This window comes from Pleuronectes platessa, chromosome 18 (assembly GCF_947347685.1).
Source record: "Pleuronectes platessa chromosome 18, fPlePla1.1, whole genome shotgun sequence".
Lineage (NCBI taxonomy): Eukaryota > Metazoa > Chordata > Actinopteri > Pleuronectiformes > Pleuronectidae > Pleuronectes > Pleuronectes platessa.
In genome coordinates this window covers 10,937,311-10,957,134 of record NC_070643.1, presented here as the reverse complement: position 1 = coordinate 10,957,134, position 19,824 = coordinate 10,937,311, and the positions used below count along the sequence as shown (strand labels likewise).

The following is a 19,824-nucleotide window of genomic DNA, read 5'->3' as shown; positions in this document are numbered from 1 at the left end:
CTCTCTTTATCATTATCATTTAGTGTAGAAGAGGGATTGAGTCCATTATCAGTAGAACAATTTATCTGCGGTTATTTGAGTTCATTTTTATCGAGGGCTGATTGAAAGGTTGTGTGGAGCTTTTTGGTAAACGGTGCATATGCGTCACAGTGGCACCCTTTGCCTTTAGATTGTAAATCAATCTGTGTGTGTATGTGTGTGTGTGTGTGTGTGTGTGTGTGTGTGTGTGTGTGTGTGTGTGTGTGTGTGTGTGTGTGTGTGTGTGTGTGTGAGAGAGAAAGTGTGGCTTGTTACCTGAGGATCCAGAGTTGTTGTGGACAGTCTAACCTTAACCTGGAGGGGAGCCAGAGAGGAAACAGTAAACGATCTGCAGGAGCGAGAGCAATGCGAGACGTGGCCTTTCTTTCCTAAGTTTTAATTTACAGAGGAGCCATTTCACAAAGCTCAGCAGTAAATAACATTCTAGAGTGGCTAAAAGAAAATAGCATGATTGTATGGCTTGGGGTGATGCAATGCTGCAAAATAATTCACCTTAATACAGTGACCTTCACTGTGCTGTACCCTTATGCACAACAGTAATGTCCAAAATACGATCTCAACATCTCAGCCACAAACACACCCTGAGCTGCTACCTTCCCTTCGTCTTCATCCCGACTCCACTCAGACCTGTGGTTTGGGCTGCTCCTCTGCACATTAGTGTCACCTTAAAGCCCTGCGGCAGGTAGTGTGTGTGTGTGCGTGTGTGTGTGTGTGTGTGTTTAAGTGGGGCAGTGGTGTTTGAGCAGGAGAGGCAGAAACACCTGACTGTAATTACAGCAGCAGAGCTCCTCCGAGTGCCATGGCTATTTTTCGCTTTGATTCTCTCTTTCTATCACACACACACACACACACACACACACACACACACACACACACACACACACACACACACACACACACACACACACACACACAAAGTTATTGAAAGTTATAACTGATGCAAGGATGACAATCTGGGGGGGGAATTATATAAACAATTGTCTTTGCATTGAGTATGATTCTAGATGTACAAATTCAAATTCCTGCAAACACACCCAGTTGATTTTAGGGTTTTGGCTCCTTTGAGAAGTCTTGTATAATTTTAAGTGGACGGGGGGTTTAAAATGACTGAGATGGACCTACGTGTGTCTCGTGTCCCTCCCTCAGGTTGTACGTGAGGTCCTGCTGGATGTCCTGGACGAAGTGGTGGGAGTACTCAGGGTAAAGGTCCAACACCTCGTACAGGCCCCTCAGGTTAATACACTGCAGGTCACAGTAGGTCAGAGCTTTCACGTCCGCGTTGGTTTTTATCACCCGGTCGTCTAAGGACACGTTCGCCCCAATCAGGTCACCTTTACCTGCACAGAGACAGAGGGAGATACATATATATATGTGTGTGCAGAGGAGGTGAGAAACAGCATCACAGCATAATGTTTACATGCAGGTAAGAGGGGTTGAAGTTGTCGACCCTGGTGAGTCTGTGACGCAAACTGTGAAGCATCGAATCTTCCATTTACTGAGCACTGTCTGAGAGGGGGTGCTCAGTTTGGAGTGAGGGAGAGATTTGGAGCAGTGCAGTGCTCAGGCAGTTGGACGGCCGCCCGTGTTCAACACCACTTTTAAGGCCTCATGTCGGGAGGCCTCTGAGCTGCTGATGTGTCTGTGAGTTGCACTGAATAAAGTTTTTTATTGACAGGAGAGAAACTCGTCCATTGATCCAATCAGAGCGGGTTGCTAACATTAGACCCCGCCTCCTCTAGATCAAAGCGCAGCGACAGCATCCCTGGTGAAGAAAAAACCTGAGATGGATGAGTCCATGGTCACAGCCTTAATGATGTTGTCTACCTCTGCATTAGGGAATATACACTCAGGGTGTACTTTTACTTACTTCAATAGGTATATTTAATATAAGTTTATTTAAAAAGCAAGCACTTACTTTTACTTAAGTAGAACTGCTGATGTGCTACTTTTACCTGACCATATGTTTGTCTATTTATTTGTATGTACACTTTTTTCCTCCCATCTTAGATCAGACGATGTAATATTAAAACAGTGCGGGGCAAAAAGGATGAACCCTCACAAGCAACACACCCACAACAGGGGAAAGGTTATCATCACTACACCTGGCATCCCATTGGAGGAGAGCTGAAGCTGGAGCGCTGGAAATCCGAGCACAAGCAGGGGGTATTTGAGTGCAAGTTCAGGATTTAGATTGAAAGCATCCCTAAATCTGAACATGAAATCCAAACCTCGCTATTATAGGGAAAAATCTCAATATAATTTAGGCCTTTTGCCGACTGTGTCTGCATCTTACACAACACATCACAACACAGAACAAGACCAGGCCGCTGGAAGTAAACACAACAGACACCGTCCAGTTTCTACATTAACATTAACGTCTTGTGCTAATTAACCGCTAACACTGTGAATGCATCGGCCACAAAGTGAGGAAGATGTGACAGGTGGAAGTGAAATGTGAGAGAAGAAAGTTTTAAGAGACCAAGAGACTTGTACTGTTCGCAGTCTGAGATGATTATTTATGTTATATTTATATCACATAATTTGTCTTTGTCTTGATACCTCTTTAGTGATGCGGCTGTGACGGCTGCTTCCTGTTTTCCTGATACAGCACGGGGGCGGAATTCCCCATTAGTGTTCATGCCCCTAAAGCTGTGATCAAACATTCATGCTCATTGTGAGCGCTGCTCAATTAGAGCTGATGAAGCACCAGTCGTGACCGATCTTACTCTGTTTCTCTCAGTCCACTCCCCCTGCTCATTATGTCACTAATTTCTTCTCACCCTCCCTCCCTCTTTCGGTTTCCTCATTCCCTCTCTGCATATTTCCCATCTTCCTTCCTGTTTTCCTCCCTCTTTCTTCCTTCGGTGACTCTCCTTCATTCCCCTCTTTCTGATTTCTGTCCTCTCTTAGGTTCCTACTACCTCATTTCGTTCATTCATTCTTTTCTACCTCCATTCCTTCGCTCCTTTTTTATTAAAATTTGTTCCCGTCCTTTCCTTCCCATTCTTTGGTGTTTCCCTCTCTTTTCTCACCCCATTACCTCCCCTTTCTCTATTTCCTTCTTTCTATTTATTCCTCCATATTTTTCCTCTTCCCTTCCGTCCCTTCTTCCTTCCTCTTGTTCTTCTGAATTTTGTTTCCCTTCTTTTTATTGGCTCATTGCTTCTGTCCTTACTTTTCCCACTCCCCTTTTCCATTCCCTTTCTTCTACTCTCCATGTCATTCTTCTTTCACTCCTTTCTTCAAGTTTATCTTCCTGCTTTCCCGTCTCCACCTTTTCCTCCTATCTTTCCTTCCAGATTTACTTGCTTCCTATTGCTGCTTCTGCTCTTCTCCCCACTTCTCCCTCTACCTTCCATTCACTCCTTAACTCCTGTGCTTCTGCATCTGTTGGATTTCTTTCAGATATCCCACTACACACACCCTGTCTTCTTCCTATCTGTCCGTCAACCAAACTTTCTCTTCCACCTCTCAGTCTCTCGCCCGTCTGCCGCGCTCCCACTCTGCCACTCTCTATTATGTGGCACTGAGCCGTCACTGCACACTGGTGTCGTGACAGGGAAGAAGAGGATCGAGGGAGACGGATGCACACCGAAAAGAGAAATGGATCGAGAGAAGCTGTTCTCTCCTTCAGTCAGACACTGTCAGCCTGACCTTCTGCACAGTCAGCAGACGAGCAAAGAGACAATGCTCGGCGCCTTTTAAGCCTCCACACCCACACACGCACACATGCATGCACACAGTATTTTGTGCAAAGGTAAACAATTCCAGCTACTTGATACAAACGTGAACCACAACACACAAACTTTCTTCAGAAGGAGCATTAGCATTTAGGTGCTGACAGACAGCAGGCACACACATACACACAGATACACAAACACACACACAAAGATTTGAAGTACCACACAGAGAGACATAGTCATGGATGTAGTTTCAAATTCAGATCTTTAACTTGCTCTCTCATATTGACTTACTCACACGCTTTCCTGGTACGCGAGCACGCGAGCATGCACACCCACACACACACCGACACCAACACACACACACACACACACACACACACACACACACACACATTCAGTAGCGGTGTGTCATGCAGGTCATATAGAAGAAGTCTTTAATGTCACCCTGGACAAGACGCAGTGCTACATGGCAGATGTGTGGTGGGGAATACAACAAGACTGAGGCCTGTTTCCATCTTGTTTCGTATCAAGACTTTTAAAATGAATGAGCATCATATTGTTATGAAAAGGGAGGGGGGATAATATATTATATCAACCAACTTCAATCAAAGCTGTGAAAATAAGGAACCCCTCTCCCTCACCTTGTCTGCGAGAACATATTGTTGAAAAAATTGCATCTAACTGGAGTTGATTTTATGGAAAGTTAATTATTAATAATAACAATGGGCTCTGAGGATGAGCGGTGGCCTTTAAGACACCGTAAAGCTTCTTCCTCTAAACAATGAGCTCGTTTGCAGGCCACAGCTTTATCGCAATGAGCCACCTGGAGCTTTATTATGAGGCTTTCACAGTAAAACTATAATGGTGGCATTAGAAGTGGCCAACCCATGACTAAACCCTGTCGCCTTCCCTTTATCGTACCCAGGATGGCCAGCACCATGCCGTCCTTCAGCACCTCCATGGAACCCGAGCAGACTAAGAAGATGGCCTGGAGAGCGTCGCCCTGTCGGAGGAGGTACTCTCCCGGAGCGCAGAAGGAGGTCTTGATGTGCAGGGACAGGGAGCGCAGGCAGCCGCGGCTGGCGGAGGCAAACAGCGACAGCTCCAGGATCTCCTTGTTAAGGTGCATGGTGATGTCGGACCGCAGCTCGTCCGGGAAGTCCTTCAGTAGCTGTGGAGCAGATGAGAGAGGGGGTGAGGCAGGAAATGAGATGGAGGGAACTTGATTTAATTTCCATTCGGCCAATAAATAAAATAAGATGTTCGCTTTGCTTTGCACAGATAATGCGTCAAAGTAAATTTGAATGTCTCTAAGAAGGCTCAGGGGTTGAAGCAGTCGTCTAACCAGAAGGTCAGTTGTTCAATCCCAGTCTTCCCTAGTCCGCATGCCGAGGTTTCCTTTGGTAAGATACTGAACCCCAAATCACACTTTCTCATAGAGCAAGTGCTGCACATAGATGCACTGTATGAATGTGTGTGTGAACCTATTTACCATTTACATCTGTACTATAACCTGTTGTTTGAAAACAGCAATTTCTAAAACAATCTCTGTCTACACAAGTAATTTGGCTGCGTGTCAGTTTGAATCCCCGTCCATACTATCAAGTCTAAAAAGGAAATATCACATGACCAGTCACGTGCACTGGGCATGTGCCTGACGGTCAGAACAGGAAGCTTTTGGTTGTTAGTCGCAGAATTATTCCATATTGCTCCAATAACAGCTTGTCAACTACACACATGAGCCGATGTATCATCACTTCTAGGAAAGACAACAGCCAGCGAAATCTGCGTCGTGACCGGAAAGACCCAATCAGCAAGCGGTTGTGTCTATGTCAGCGTTTCCACTCATCTTCCATCTCAGTTTCTGCTTGTCCAGACTAAAACTTTATCCAGGAGTCAAACTGAATCAGGACCAGCAGTATTTCCAAGCCTGTCTGTTTTAGGGGCTCTAAGACTTTTAGATGGGGAAAAAATAAATAAATAGCATGAATTTAGTTCCTAGTGTTGATTTAACTAAATGATGGTCCCTCATTTAAGAAGAAACATCTACCTAAAGTGAACAAAGACATTATAAACTGTGCACAACACATGCAACCAAACTCAATCTGGGAAATCACTCTCACTGTTTAGAAAAATAGAGTCGAAGCCCCACATGCCATTTATCCGTCTCCTTGTCAGGACAAAGATCTGGAGCTCCCCGTCGATCAATGAGTCATCAGAGCCCGGCTGACTTTAATCAACAGGCCCATCTATTATTCATCTGTCTGGGATTCATCACCATCATCGTTCCATCTAAGCGCTGGTCGGGGCTCTGACAGCTGTCTCGCAGGCATCCACGGCCTGGAGGGACGAGCGGCTATTAGACTACTGAGTGACTGGCTTCCCTGGGCCTGTTAAGAGGAAGGTGCTGCTCACCCTCCCGCTCTGCTTGTGTTTTCTCTCAGCAATTCTCGCACCACTTTGGCAAATTGAGCTCCATCTCTGCCTTTTCGTTTGTTTATTTAAATTGTTATCTGTCTGATTTTCTGTCTGACATAACCTGCAATGAATGTCACCATAACATAAAAGAAATCCAAGGACAAACAGTGTCATACATGGATTCTGTGTGTCCTTGTGACATTGTAACAATCATGTAATAGTGTCGTATCGATTATATTATCGTTCCGATGAAGAGTTTAAATTTGCCCGATGAGTGAGAAGTGAGAAGTAGGCGATCTTTCGAATGAAGTATTGATCTCTGTGTGTGCTGAGCTGCAGAATGTCAAAATAACTGAACTGAAAAAGGACAATAAGGGTTTTATACAGCAGGGGCCACTTTCCCCATGTGGTCTCAGACTTTTGGGTGTGCACAAAAACACTTAGATTGCGCTCGTTTCTTCTTCCTCTTCTTTTCACTTTACCTCATTACAGTCGATGCCGTTGTTGACCGACCAGGTTGTCTGAAAATACTCCAACATTCGCTGCTTGAGGCTCTGTGGCAGATGATGGACGCGTATAAAGTCCTTGAGGTCTTTGGTTCTGGTGTGATACTGAGACCAGCGCGAGTACATCCTCTGGATGATGGCCGTCACGTTGCCGAAGACCAAGGCGTGCATCAGCGCTGCGGGCGAGAGGAGGAAGAGGAGGAGTGAGGAAGGGAGGAGGGAGAGTTAGACAAAGATGATGGGACATAACCATGAATGAATTGTCCAGAGAAGAAAAACACAATAGAAAAAACATTTGGATGATGTTTTAATGGCACCAGCAGATTCATATATTTTGTATCTCACTGTAAACAGAAAGAGACAGCAGGGGTTCTTTCAGTGACAGTGAAGAGCAGGTCAAAATGAATGTGACGACTAAAAGAGGCCATGTTTTCATTTGTTTGTAGCAGAATTTTGCAAAAAGGTAGAGGTAGAACCTTTTTTTTTTAATTCTTTAACATTGTGAGATAGGACATTTTTTCATAATCTTCATTGATTCCTGATATGGCCACATTGCTGTGCTTTAACAAAAATACAATTTCAACAAGGGAGAGGAAAGCTCACACTGACTTTTACTGACTGATTATTCTGACTGATTAAATCCCCGCAGCACTGACAAAGAGCTCTGTAGTGAAAAACACAAACATGATGATGATGAAGCACAAGTCTTATTTGAAGCCGACAATTCATGTGAGCAAATAAATAACAGCAAATACTATATTTACATTCATGTCTGGCTTCTCCATACCTCCCAAGCAGGATCACTGGTGTCAGGACTGAGAGGAGGAGATTTCATTGGAATGCACAGATACCTGCCATTTATACGCCCACACAGATAATGCATTCCCCTAATCTCATTCTCCTGCAAACATAGAATCCACGTCTCCTGTGACCATCGTGTACGCTGACTCCTGTTTTCTGACGCTACCACCTTTCAGTCACTGCATTTAAAGGCTGTTTCCAAAACTAACATTTCTTCTCTGTACCGTACCGCAGGGTGAAGGGTGCTTTGCTGTTGAATTAATCCTAATAAGGCAATAATCCAATTCCTTCCACAAACTCACCGGATTTGACCTGTGCTCTGCTATTAATACGAACAGGTGCTGGGTGTTTGTTTTCATTTTTGCGTTTAACACACGAGGGACAGTATGGATGTGTGTGTTTGTGCAAGCGAGCGTTTGTGTGGGACTGCGTCTGGCCCCGGGCAATCAGGGACATTTAACCCGCATGAGAGCTGTCATCAGGGGAAACCCCGCGTCAGTGACCTCTCTTCATCCCCAAAAAACACACCTAGAGTGACATTCAATATTAAACCTGATCAGAGCATCCTGCAAGGACAGTTTGATCGACATTATACTTACAACTGGATTATAATGAAACTGTGGACATGTGTAAAATGAATTGACTATAAATTGGGCAGAAAAGACATGTTTCCAGAAAGAGGAAAGCATATACATGGCAAATTATTGCCAAGCATGTAATCCACAAGATCAGATAACATACATGTGACCCCTGTGTGTGACTGTGTACCTCCTATAAGCATCACACAAATGGAGAATATCTTTTCGGCGTCTGTGTTGGCCGACACGTTGCCGAAGCCCACGCTGGTCAGGCTGCTCAGGGTGAAGTACAGCGAGGCGATGTAGACGCTCCGGATTGGCGGTCCGCTGCCGGTCCCGTTGACGTCTCCGATGGTGAAGTACGGGGACTCGAGACGCTTCCCCAGCTCGTGCAGCCACCCTGGGTTTCAAATAGTAAGAGGTGGGATATTGATGAAATTAGTCCCAAATTACCACCAAAACGCATTCATTCATTCTTTGTGTTTTCCCGAGCTAAGAACACTGACTCTGGGAAATATAATTTCATGAAACATGTCTGTTCTGAGGAGGATCTACAGTCGTTATTAAAATAACATATACACCATTTGAATATTGAAACATTTAATCTTTATTTTAAAGGTATTTGCTATTCCCCCCATTAACACGTCGCGTGATGGCACAGATACTTAAATACAAAGAGCTTCAGTTAAGTCAGACTGTGCAGTGAAGTATGTCGATACAGAAAACAGCACCAGGCTCTGGAAGCTGCATTAAGCAGCAGCCCCCTCCATGCCACAGCGAGAACAATGGATGTTACAGCAGGAACTGATCCTGTGCCTGGGAACCAGAACTGATCCCTGGTCAGTACAGTGCGAGGACATGGGGCTGATCCCAGGAGAGTCTCCCGCAGACACTGATGAATGGTAATTGGATGGAGGCCCCTCATAGCTGCACGACTTCAGCATCAGAAACACATAATTAGGACACAACACATTAATCCTGTCTTCCGTATACCGACCTGTTATTTTATGACACTGAAATGCAGTAATTGGTGCAGGAGAAATCTGCATCGTTCTCGTGACCCCAGTCGATGCTAACCCAGAAGCGGTTATGAAGTCGCACAGGGCCGAGGTAACGGCGAGTGACGCGGCTCATCGATACTGACCAGGGATCAGCCCAGGGGGCCTCATTATATAACGGACCTGGAGGATGAGGGGATGCCTGAGGGGCTCCATCACATATTACGAGAAGATTCACGATATTTGCCAACTCTCTCTCACACACACACACACACACACACATACACAAACACACACACACACACACACACACACACACACACACACACACACACACACACACACACCCTGGAGCAGTCGTCCGTGTCCCATTTCCCCTGCTAAATGCATTTCTTAACAACAAACATAGGAATCAATAAATTGACTAGGAAATCATAAACTTCAATAAGCTGTTAAAACACGCTGTTCACCGTAACATTAAGAGAGCCAGACAAATATGCAGAAGTGCCTGTAGCATGCAGACACCCACTCAGTTAACATGACAGCACGATGAGTCTGTAACCCTGCACCTGCACGCTGGAGTCTTTTCACTATGAGCATCGTCATATCACTGCAGAGCTCTAACACCAAACAACACATCACTACTCGTCTTTTAAGTACTTTCTTAATGCTAGACTTTTTTTAATCTTGGTGAATGTGTGTACATATATATATATATATATATATTTATGTAGGTCGATACTGCAGCTTTGACATATCGAGCATTGCTGATTTGGAAATAAAGAGCAATGAAGTCTCAACTAACCACGAAACTGAAACGTCTTTGTTCCTCCGTAAAATATATGTGGGAATTATTTGATCAGAAAAATGATTTCTTCATCCAAGCCTGGTGATCAATAAAGAATTGAACATTCTACTTTACTGCTACGAGCTATCATTCTACAGATTTTCCTTTATAATGATTCGGTGCATAGCTGCAGAAATGTTCCCTCGGCCAGAAAAATTAAGATAAAATGACTTCATACTGCTTCGCTGCTCAACACATGCAACACACACGCTACACCCCCCCCCCCCCCGCCCCCTAAAAATACACAAAGAATCACTTTAGCATCAACAGCACAACTGAACCGAACTGCAAGTAGTCTCCCCCAAACACCCACTATCATACAGTTCCAGGTCCATGATCAGTTCCACTGCCCACATTCCATTAGCACCTTGAAACAAAGTTGACAGCGACCAGCTGCGGACACACTTCACACGCCACTCAACTCTCTCCACAGCAGCAGGTAGGAGTCATGTTCTCCTCGTTTGGATTCACACTTTTGTTGTATCTCTGAAGCTTTCACTCCATTGAACACATCATGTGTGGCTGACACACGCTTTTAGGTTTAATTCTTGTTTTTGCCATAAAGGGAACATGGTACTATGTTCCTGGTCATTATTAGAATTATTATAACTTGTGTGTTTATCACAAAGGGAGACTTGCAGTTGCATTATCTGCAATTGTCAGATTTTTGTGAGAAATTTGAATTCAGCAGAGGTGCCCCAGTTGGCATGTTCCCTTCCTTGTGTTGATGTTTCACCCTGATCATGTGATGGTATAAACAGAAAGCAGATTGTCTCCTCTGCAGCCAATTTCATAGTTAGAGAGAATACAAAAAAACGAGAAACGACAATAGTAAAAAGTAAAAGCAGGGATTTCTTTTCATGGAAAGACAAAGTGTTGGAACTGTTTCTGAGAGTAATTGTATACAACAATTTGTATTCACCACTGGTAGACAAGTCATGACTGAGTGAGTAGCAATCAGGAAGCAAATGCGTCTTTGTTTCTCAACATCTCCAGTTTAAAAAAAAATTAAACGTAGTAAAACATTTTCAAACTTAAACCTAGTTGTGTGGATGTAGCCTCTGCATGTTGGCCCTGCAATACCTTGGCGACCTGGCCAGGATGTACATCGCCTCTCGATCTGATGGCTCCAGCTCCCACCATGACTATTTGAGGGTAAGCCCTATAGATATGGATGGATAATATCAACAATCTCCTGGGAGTTTTTTTGCTGAATCTCCACCGCTTTTTAATCAGCATGTTTTGTTATGATTCATGCTAAAAAAGCCAAAAGGAAATCACAAAATTGCTTTACGCTTGAGGAAAGTACACACACACCTTAATTATATTTAAATCTCTTAGTAACACTGATCCAAGCTGAAAATGCGCCACCTGCATTTGGTCGAGGGCCCAGTAGCACCCCCAGTGGGCTGAAAAGTGAATGGTGTCATCATGAACAGCAAGGGAATTGGAAGGTGTTTTTTAGGATTTCAGGGCAACACTTGGCATCCCACTCCCTGCACTCACCGATATCCCAGTTGTAGGTGTTGGCCTCCATCTCCATCTTGCCGATGATGTACCAGATGCAGGCCATCCAGTGGGCCAGCAGGGCGAACATGGACATCAGCAGGGTGAGGACCACCGTGCTGTGCTGCGAGTAGCGGTCCATCTTCTGGAGCAGCCGCAGCAGGCGGAGCAGACGCACCGTTTTCAACAGGTGGACCACAGACACCTGCGAGGACAGGGACGCAAGGTGAGGTCTATTATTAGGATTCAGGTGAGGACTTTTTATTTTTAAATAAAGGGCATCTCCTCATGTGTTGGAACGACATTGGAAACGCACACCAATGTGATCACTGAATATCAGCGCCACACTGTAGACACCTACACCTCCTTCAGGCAACACGTTTCATCCCTCGTTACATCTCAACGACATTTGAGCTTTTTAGATTTCCGTGTGATTTCCTGGTTTTGTGCTGCGGGCACTGTCAGAAACTGAGGATCAGACGGCGCTCGTATCTCTTTTTTAAACGATGAATCCCATGGAAGGACATAACACACGCGGCTGTGGCTGAGGGGTAGAGTGGTCGTCCTCCAATCTGAAGGTCGGCGGTTCGATCCCCAGTCTGGCCCATCTGCATGCCGAAGTGTCCTTGGGCAAGATGCTGAACCCTGAATGGCCCCCCATAGAATAACAAAGTGCTGCGAATAGATGCACTGTATGAATGTGTGTGTGAATGGGTGAATGTAAAACTGTGCTGTAAAGAGCTTTGAGTGGTCACCAAGGCTAGAAAAGCCCTCTATAAATACAAAACCATTTTACCATTTACATCCGCGTCAAGTTACCAAAAGCCCTTGACCGTGCGTCAGGTCCTCTCCGACATGACGGGCCACTCCACAGCTCTTGTATTCTATAATTACACATGCTCTTGAACACATTGACAGTGTGCTCTGTATTTATGAATATTTCCTGATGAAGGATCCTTGAATATAAAACGGCCAATTAGAGCAATCAGGCGTTTCCCGGCAGGTGTTTGTTTGGTCGTTTTTCTAATCCTCTCCATCGCTGTACAGAATTCCCCTGTATCTTCATTTAATATGTCGTCTTCTCTCACGTTCTCTTTTGTACTTTCACTCTTACAGTCCATGACAAACTTAACTACTATTGCTACAAGCCTTGACTTCCCTTTACTGACTTAAACACACAGACACACCTTTGTACCTTCGCTAGCCCCTTACCCTAACCTTAACCATCCAAATGAAATGTCTAACCCGTATCTTAACCCTAGCCCTAAAACCAAGTCTTAACCCTAAACAGCCCATTGCTAAAAATGGTCCTCAAAAAGTACAGGAACACACAGTTAAGTTCACGTTCAAGGCTTTGACGGACTTGTATGTTATAGATGTGAATGTCATCAATCATGCACCTGCTCCTCAGGCAACAATCATTTGGGACTTGTATCCCCATTGGCAATACACACACACACACACACACACACACACACACACACACACACACACACACACACACACGATGCTATTTAGAGAGATGTAGGACAAGGTACTTTGTTACCTTTCTACTAGAAGGTATGGGGTGTGTGCATTTGTGTGGTGTTTGTTTGTGTGTGTTAGTGTGTGTGTTTGTGTGTGTGTAGGGGACTTACTGCTGGGAAATGGGTTGAGTCTGAGAAGTGGGACAGAAATTCCATAGAAAGTGTACAGTATAACTTAAATAGACTGGGGAAGGCAGAGGATGTCGGACATGAGCGACAAACAAATGGTGATAAATGATGTGTGTGTTTGAGAGAGAGAGAGAGAGAGAGAGAGAGAGAGAGAGAGAGAGAGAGAGAGAGAGAGAGAGGATCACTGTGTAAAGTAAAGGAGGAGGTGTGTGTTTGTGGACTCTCCTTATCAGATCTGCTCCTGCATGTGTCTTCACACATGTTTTATGCTGGTCCTTCCACACTCTCGCTGTGAGAAATAGAGAACCGGAGCAAGCACTAGTGATAATGAAGCCTCCTACTGAGCCTTGGGGAGAAGCTCCATCTCCTCTCCATCATCTATCACCACCCCACATCCAACCTATGGAGAGAGGAGGCAGCGCCGCATCCCATTCTCCTCCAGCGGCAGCAGTAAGCAACATAATGTACCAAACAATGCACATGCCGCTTCCTCCCTTTAAATGTTGTCTCCTTCCTCCACTCCCATCTCACCCCTGCCATTCCCATTTTCTTTTCCTCTAGTCGTCAGGTTTAAAATTTACATTTAGCCGCCTGATTGCTTACTTTCCCGATTCTTTTTTTTCAAGGCAGAATTTTTGTGCACGCGAGACCATAACTTTCCAGGAATCCTCATTATTTCTCCCCCTGCAGCCACGACTTCAGCCCTACAAGCCAATCACAACAGCACGACCGGCCCGTTTAATTTTATTCATTTTATTGATGCAGCGGTATCAGGCCAACGAGCATGAATAATGTTGGTCTCCAGTAGCACCCAGGGCTCCGGGCCCAGCAAACCTAGTGGATGAGGAGTTTTAGGTTTTGAGTGTAGCAGTTGGGTTCAGATAAAAATGTACATATTATCAGTATATTGGATGTGCAGTGATAGACGGTGACTTAAAAATGACTTTAACATCAGGAACAAAACACAGAGTTAACGTTTGTGCTTTGGTTTGTCTTTTCATTCAAAACATTTTGTCAAAATATTTGTTTAAATCAAGAGCATTTCACAAATTTGTGCTGTATCCTTGTGAAATATGAAAACACATCATTCAGGGTCAAATTAAGATTAAGACAATACTATATGAAAAAAAAAAATCAGAAACGACATTTTGGTGAACGATAGCTTCTGTCCTCGAAGGCGACACGAGTGTGAATGCTCTGTCCTTAGAGGGAACATCACGCAGAACGCTCGGCAATTACTGGCCATTTCCGCTCTCCCCCCGGCGGCAGCAGCAAGGGAACCTGTGGCCCAGTAGCCCCTACACCCTAATCCTGACCTACTGGGAGCGCGTGGTATTTCCATTAATAGAGTCTGTAACCAAAAAAAGCACCTTCACCTGGAGCTGCCTGGAGCTGTGCCCACCCCTCCACATACAACAAATCCCCTTCACAGTGGGACAGACACCGTCTATTGTTCGCTGTTTTGCTTTCTTCACAGGGAAAGATGGGTTTCCGCCTGTTTCTATTGATTGTTTGTCAATTAGGGCTTTTATGGATATTATTGTAGCCATTGACATTTCAATCAAGGTTTATGTGACAAAATGGATCTGGGAGGGTAAAATTATGAATCTGTGATTTTTCGGTTTTGGTGCCACTCTCATTATATCTTATATCTATCTTAGTTTTCTTCTCCATTATCGGTCACAGTCCATTTAAAATGAAGATCCCATATTGTGTACTGTACTGTACATTGTAGAAGTGGTTAACTGACCACAAACAGAAGCATGAAGTCACTGCTTTCTCCAAATTAGAAGCCAGGAAGCAAACATTTCCATAGGCAACCAATCAAAGCCTCCCCATAGTGGTAGAGCTGCCAATGGGTGATATCATTGAACCAGAGAAGAGACAAGACGCTCGGCCTAATTGCTCCAGATCTTTGCTTCCTCCTCCACTCAGCTATTTTTAAGGGGGTCATGTATTCGACTGGAGCTGAACAGGAAATGGTTTTAATGATACAGGTTTGATTGTTTTCTCAGCTGGTCCACTGTGTGGAATCAATACACAGAATCAAAGAGGCACTGGAGCAGCACTGGGAACAATCTGCGCAATCTATTCATATAAATGCTACATGGGCTGGAGGTGACAGGATTTCCACCACTGGACGACCCATCATTCATGAATATCAATCATTGATAACTACTTATTCATCTCCTCATTGTTTTTCTATAGCATTGTAGTATTAAATACACTATATTAGATGGACAAATGTTTTATCTGACCATAAAAATATATCTTCTATATTATAAGAAAAGTAACAATTTATAATGAAAATGTACAGTCGATCGTTGATCATGCTCTGGAGTAAATCTCGGGGGGGCTGCTGAAGAAGCGGCGGAAACGGTCCAATGACTACTCACCACGCTGACTTTGAAGGCATAGAGCAGGTCAAAGGGCAATGCGGCCACGAGGTCGATGATGAACCATGTGGTCAGGTAGTGGATGCAGATCTGCCGGGCGTCAAAGATCACTTGGCCCGACTTGCTGACGTAGGTGGTGCGGAAATTGAAAACAATGTCTGAGAGGAAAGCCGAAAAAACAAAGCAGTAATTGAGTTGTGCGTTTGGTGGCGGCAAATGTTGCCTCTATATCTGAAGAGCTGATTCACACCCATGCACGTACATACAATCTTACTTAATTACAATCGGTTCAGAGTCATATTATCGTATATTCTAAGCAGCCGAGATGTTGATGATGGTGAAGTTGAAGGAAGGATTCCGCGGACCAAGAACTAGCTTGTATAGTTAAAGTTTATTTTCAAAGAAGTTCACAGATCACCCATGTATTGTATGGGTGATCTTGCGTACCATGCTGTGAACGGATCAGGTCCAGTCTACATCCAGGACATGGTCAAACGTTACACCCCAGCACGCTCACTCCGCTCTGCTTCGGCTAATCGACTCGTTGGTCCCTCACTGCGAGCTAAAAACATATCAAAATCACGACTGTTTGCTGTCCTGGCTCCTAAATGGTGGAATGAGCTCCCCATCGACATCCGGACATCAGAAAGTTTATACATCTTCCGGCGAAAACTAAAAACACACCTCTTCCGACTATACCTTGAATAAAAAAATATATATACACTAACAACTTTTTGGAACTAACACTTTAGTAGCACTTAAATGGCACTTACTTATAATACTTTGTAGTTTTGCTTTATTTTTAAAGGAACTGTACTTTCTTGATTCTTGTTGGTCTTGGTTTGTACCCTCGGGGTTGAATGCACCTATTGTAAGTCGCTTTGGATTAAAGCGTCAGCTAAATTAAATGTAATGTAATGTCATGTAAAAGATCAGGACGGGCATCTAGATAACCGGAGACATTCAACACGCCAATAGTGAAGCCTAGTTTGCAAGGGTCGAGTACACAATATATAGACCGGTTGCGACCCAAGGCAAAACAACGTCCCACATCCCGTGGTTTAGCAGGACATGACTGCATGTGTCTAAGGATATAATGTAAATGAAAAGGTGTCCTAAGGACATGCCTCGTGCTTAAAGATGAAAACCCATGTTCTATACTCATCCATTAACAGGTCAGAGATCATTCCCTAGGGGAGAGAAATAACGAAAAGACATAGAGGAATCTCTGAGAATCCAATCATTAGGGCAGCATGCTTAAACATGTGAATCTTGTTTCTATCTATGTTAAAGGGATCGATTAACAGAATATACTACAATATAAATCGTATTCACATCTGCTCCCATCTACCTTACAACGCACCTATGATGAACAGGATCTCCACGGCGATGTCGCTGACAGTGGTGCTGCGCGTCAGGTCGTCGTCATCGCCGATGAAACACACGTTGTACGGCACCGTCACGGCGACGTAGAACGTGGCGAGCAGGATCAGCCAATCCCATCCGGCCTTGAACGTGCTGTAGTGCAGTAGGATGAACTTGGACTTCTTGGCGTCCGCGACCTTGTACTCTGGCAGAGCGGGCAGATCGCCAAACACATTCTGGACAGGGTGGGACAACGTGGAACCTCAGTGGTGAGCTCCCACCAAAACACACGCTCGACCAATCAGGAGTCCGTCTCAGCTGTCAATCGTGACGTTTCACATCGTTTTTATAGCCCCTAATAACTCATTGAAGCCACTCTTACTGGAAAATGAGCACTTTAACCTACAAGTATTTTTAGTTTGGTCTATGTCCCATCCCCCAACATGGAGGAGTCTGGATTTATGACCCATATTGCAGCCAGGCCCCATCTTTAATACTAGGGAGAGAACAGGAACATAACAGGAAAACACGCCAGCTCACTTGTATGTAAATGTTTCTCTTTCGCTAACAAAGCTAGAGTAGAGTAGAATAATTGGGATTAAATTAGACTAAATTTAGCTGCAAATAATTGACGCCCTTGCTCCTTCAAACTAATCTGCATTACAGAGCATCAGCTAATGGGACTGGAGAGATTTGTTTACAGGAGAGCAGCTCTCCACCCGGAGACAATTTGTCTCCTCACCTGCCCAGTGATTTTATCTACTGTGTAACAGCAGTTGTCCGCCTCACTCCCCAATGTTTTGCAGTCCGCCCCCACCCCCCCTCTTCAAAGAGCCTCTATCGTGTTACATCCTGTCCCGTTGTTCGGTGTGTCAGATGATACCTTGTTGAGTTTAATCTTGCTCTTCTCTCTGCTGTGCATGTGGCCGGAGATGTGGTAGAGCACCGTGCTCCTCCGGAGACGCGTCGAGCTGAACTGGGAGCCTGTTTTCACCCTGCCGCGCCGCCGCTCTGCGAACACACACACGCGCACACAAAAGTTAGTACACCCCCGACCTTACACCTTACACTTCCCCCCCCCCCAGAGGTTAACGGAATCCCTATTTACGACATGCAAACGCAACAGGAATAACGTGTCATTTATCTGCCAATTCCACAATTTATGAGTGAAATGAATTGTTTTAAGCTTTTACTGTCGTTTTTGTTTAGGATGCCTTATTGTGTACACCCCATCTCCGACAAAAACAACAGCAGCTATCGGTTTCCAGAAGTCAGCACTGGGGCACAGAGCCCGTTAAGTATAGTATGGTAGATTGGTTATGATGGATTGCTACTGGGGCCGGGGTTTGTGCATGTGTGTGCTTCTTCCAAGTGTATTGTAGAAGTAGATAAAGTAGCTGTGTAGTACAGTGCGGGATCGACCGAGCAGTTGGGTAATGGCAGAGGGCACTTTATTGCTCATGGGTTATGATCCCCGTTCTCACTGCTACGAAACGAACCCACAGGAAAAGATTGGCTCAGGGGCATATAACGGCAATAAGAGAGCTGAAGAATTGAAGTGATAACTGCCTCTGAGTGTCCTTTGGAAAGTGTGTGCGCACGGTGGTGCGTGTGTTGCCGGCGTGTGCACGTGGACCCCAGATGAGCCGAACAGACAGGGCCCATCCATAACGCGGCGCAGCCTTGGGGGACGCGATAAGGCAGGAGCACCGAGACAGAGACACGCTTATTTTTAGATCTAATAAATTTCCCTCTGCGTTTATAGCCATCCATGTGAAGGTAGAGGTGTCGTGTTGAAGAGGGCGGGGGGAGGGAGCGAAGGCATTTAGGTCATATGGGGGAGAGAGGTTGGGTGGAAGAGCAGGTGGAACAGATAGAGGTGACTGAGTGTGAGAGAGGGGGTGAGGAAGGGACGCCAGAAAGCTAAAAAAATCGAGACAGAGAGGATAAAACATAAAGAAGAGAGGAGACGGAAGATGGAGAGAAGACGTCAGAGACGGGTTTCCCTCTTTTGCAGGCATTGACCCGTCAGTGCATTGGACAGGAGGCTGACTAGGTCACATCTGAAGTGTCTGTGTCCTCAGCAGGGAGGGTGGAACACCCCGATGAACCCTGGTGCATCTCCTGCTGCTCCCTCCTTTCTCTTTATTCACTTGGTGTTAAACAAGCTACTCACGCACACGTTAACTCATTAACTCTTAAACATGCGAAAACAAGCTCAGTCCTGTTACGTCTCCGCCGAGAACGGCAACAAAGAAATACAGTTGCCCCGAGAGACTTACCAGGCATTTTCTCATTTAAATGAGCTTGTCAGACCTGCACTCGTTGTGGTTCCTGCTGTCGGTCTACACCCGCGTGCTGCATCAGCCTCTCTCCTGTTTCTATGAAAAGCACTTACGTTGGCAAAAATAACTTCTGCTCTCTGCTTCGTGATCTCGCTCATTTACTGTGATCAGAGTAATTAAGCAAATCCAGGGGAGGGAGGTCTTATAGGTGAGAAAAGTCAATTTGCTGACACACACATATTCACACACACACACAAGCACACGCACGCACGGTGACCTTCTCTCTCGCTTTGTAGGTGGCTTCTGGCTTTTTACTTAGATGTTGCCCTTAAGGTACTCCTTTGAGGAAATTGATTTTGAGTGCAAATGTTGCAGCTTAATTTCCTCTGGTTGTCGCTTGTATTTACAGTTATGAATATCATTAAAATGGTGGAAGGGCAAAGTTCTGACAAAGATATCGGACTCGTCGTCATCAAAGTATGTCTGTACCTTGCCGTGCGGTATCCGCCCTGACCACCTCAAGCACCTATGATGTGTGCGGCATGAAAACGCTGCACTTGCTCTAATTTCAAAAGGTTGAACATGTATGAGTAAGAAGAAATGTTTTTCTGGAGAGGATTGACTTTAAAGGATCTGCAAACCTCTGCTCCACAAATACTAGTTCTTACGGAACTGAGGTGTCAAAATAACTGTTCTGTTTGGTTAGACCCAGCCTTAAGGTCACCAACATTCACTTCCTAAAGAGAA

The 19,824-nt window shown here is 44.8% G+C and overlaps 1 protein-coding gene across 1 annotated transcript in view; it reads right to left on the bottom strand.

The window, feature by feature from the left end:
• kcnh8 (potassium voltage-gated channel, subfamily H (eag-related), member 8) overlaps positions 1–19,824 on the bottom strand; it is a 45,994-nt gene that overhangs the window by 8,645 nt on the left and 17,525 nt on the right. Inside the window, exons 4-12 of the mRNA XM_053446919.1 lie at positions 17,676–17,803; positions 16,791–17,028; positions 15,428–15,585; positions 11,377–11,581; positions 8,216–8,425; positions 6,623–6,822; positions 4,644–4,893; positions 1,162–1,376; positions 295–333 (exon numbers count right to left, since the gene is read on the bottom strand). Of these exons, the coding sequence (XP_053302894.1) occupies positions 295–333; positions 1,162–1,376; positions 4,644–4,893; positions 6,623–6,822; positions 8,216–8,425; positions 11,377–11,581; positions 15,428–15,585; positions 16,791–17,028; positions 17,676–17,803 (1,643 nt within the window). The remainder of the gene's footprint in view (positions 1–294; positions 334–1,161; positions 1,377–4,643; positions 4,894–6,622; positions 6,823–8,215; positions 8,426–11,376; positions 11,582–15,427; positions 15,586–16,790; positions 17,029–17,675; positions 17,804–19,824) is intronic.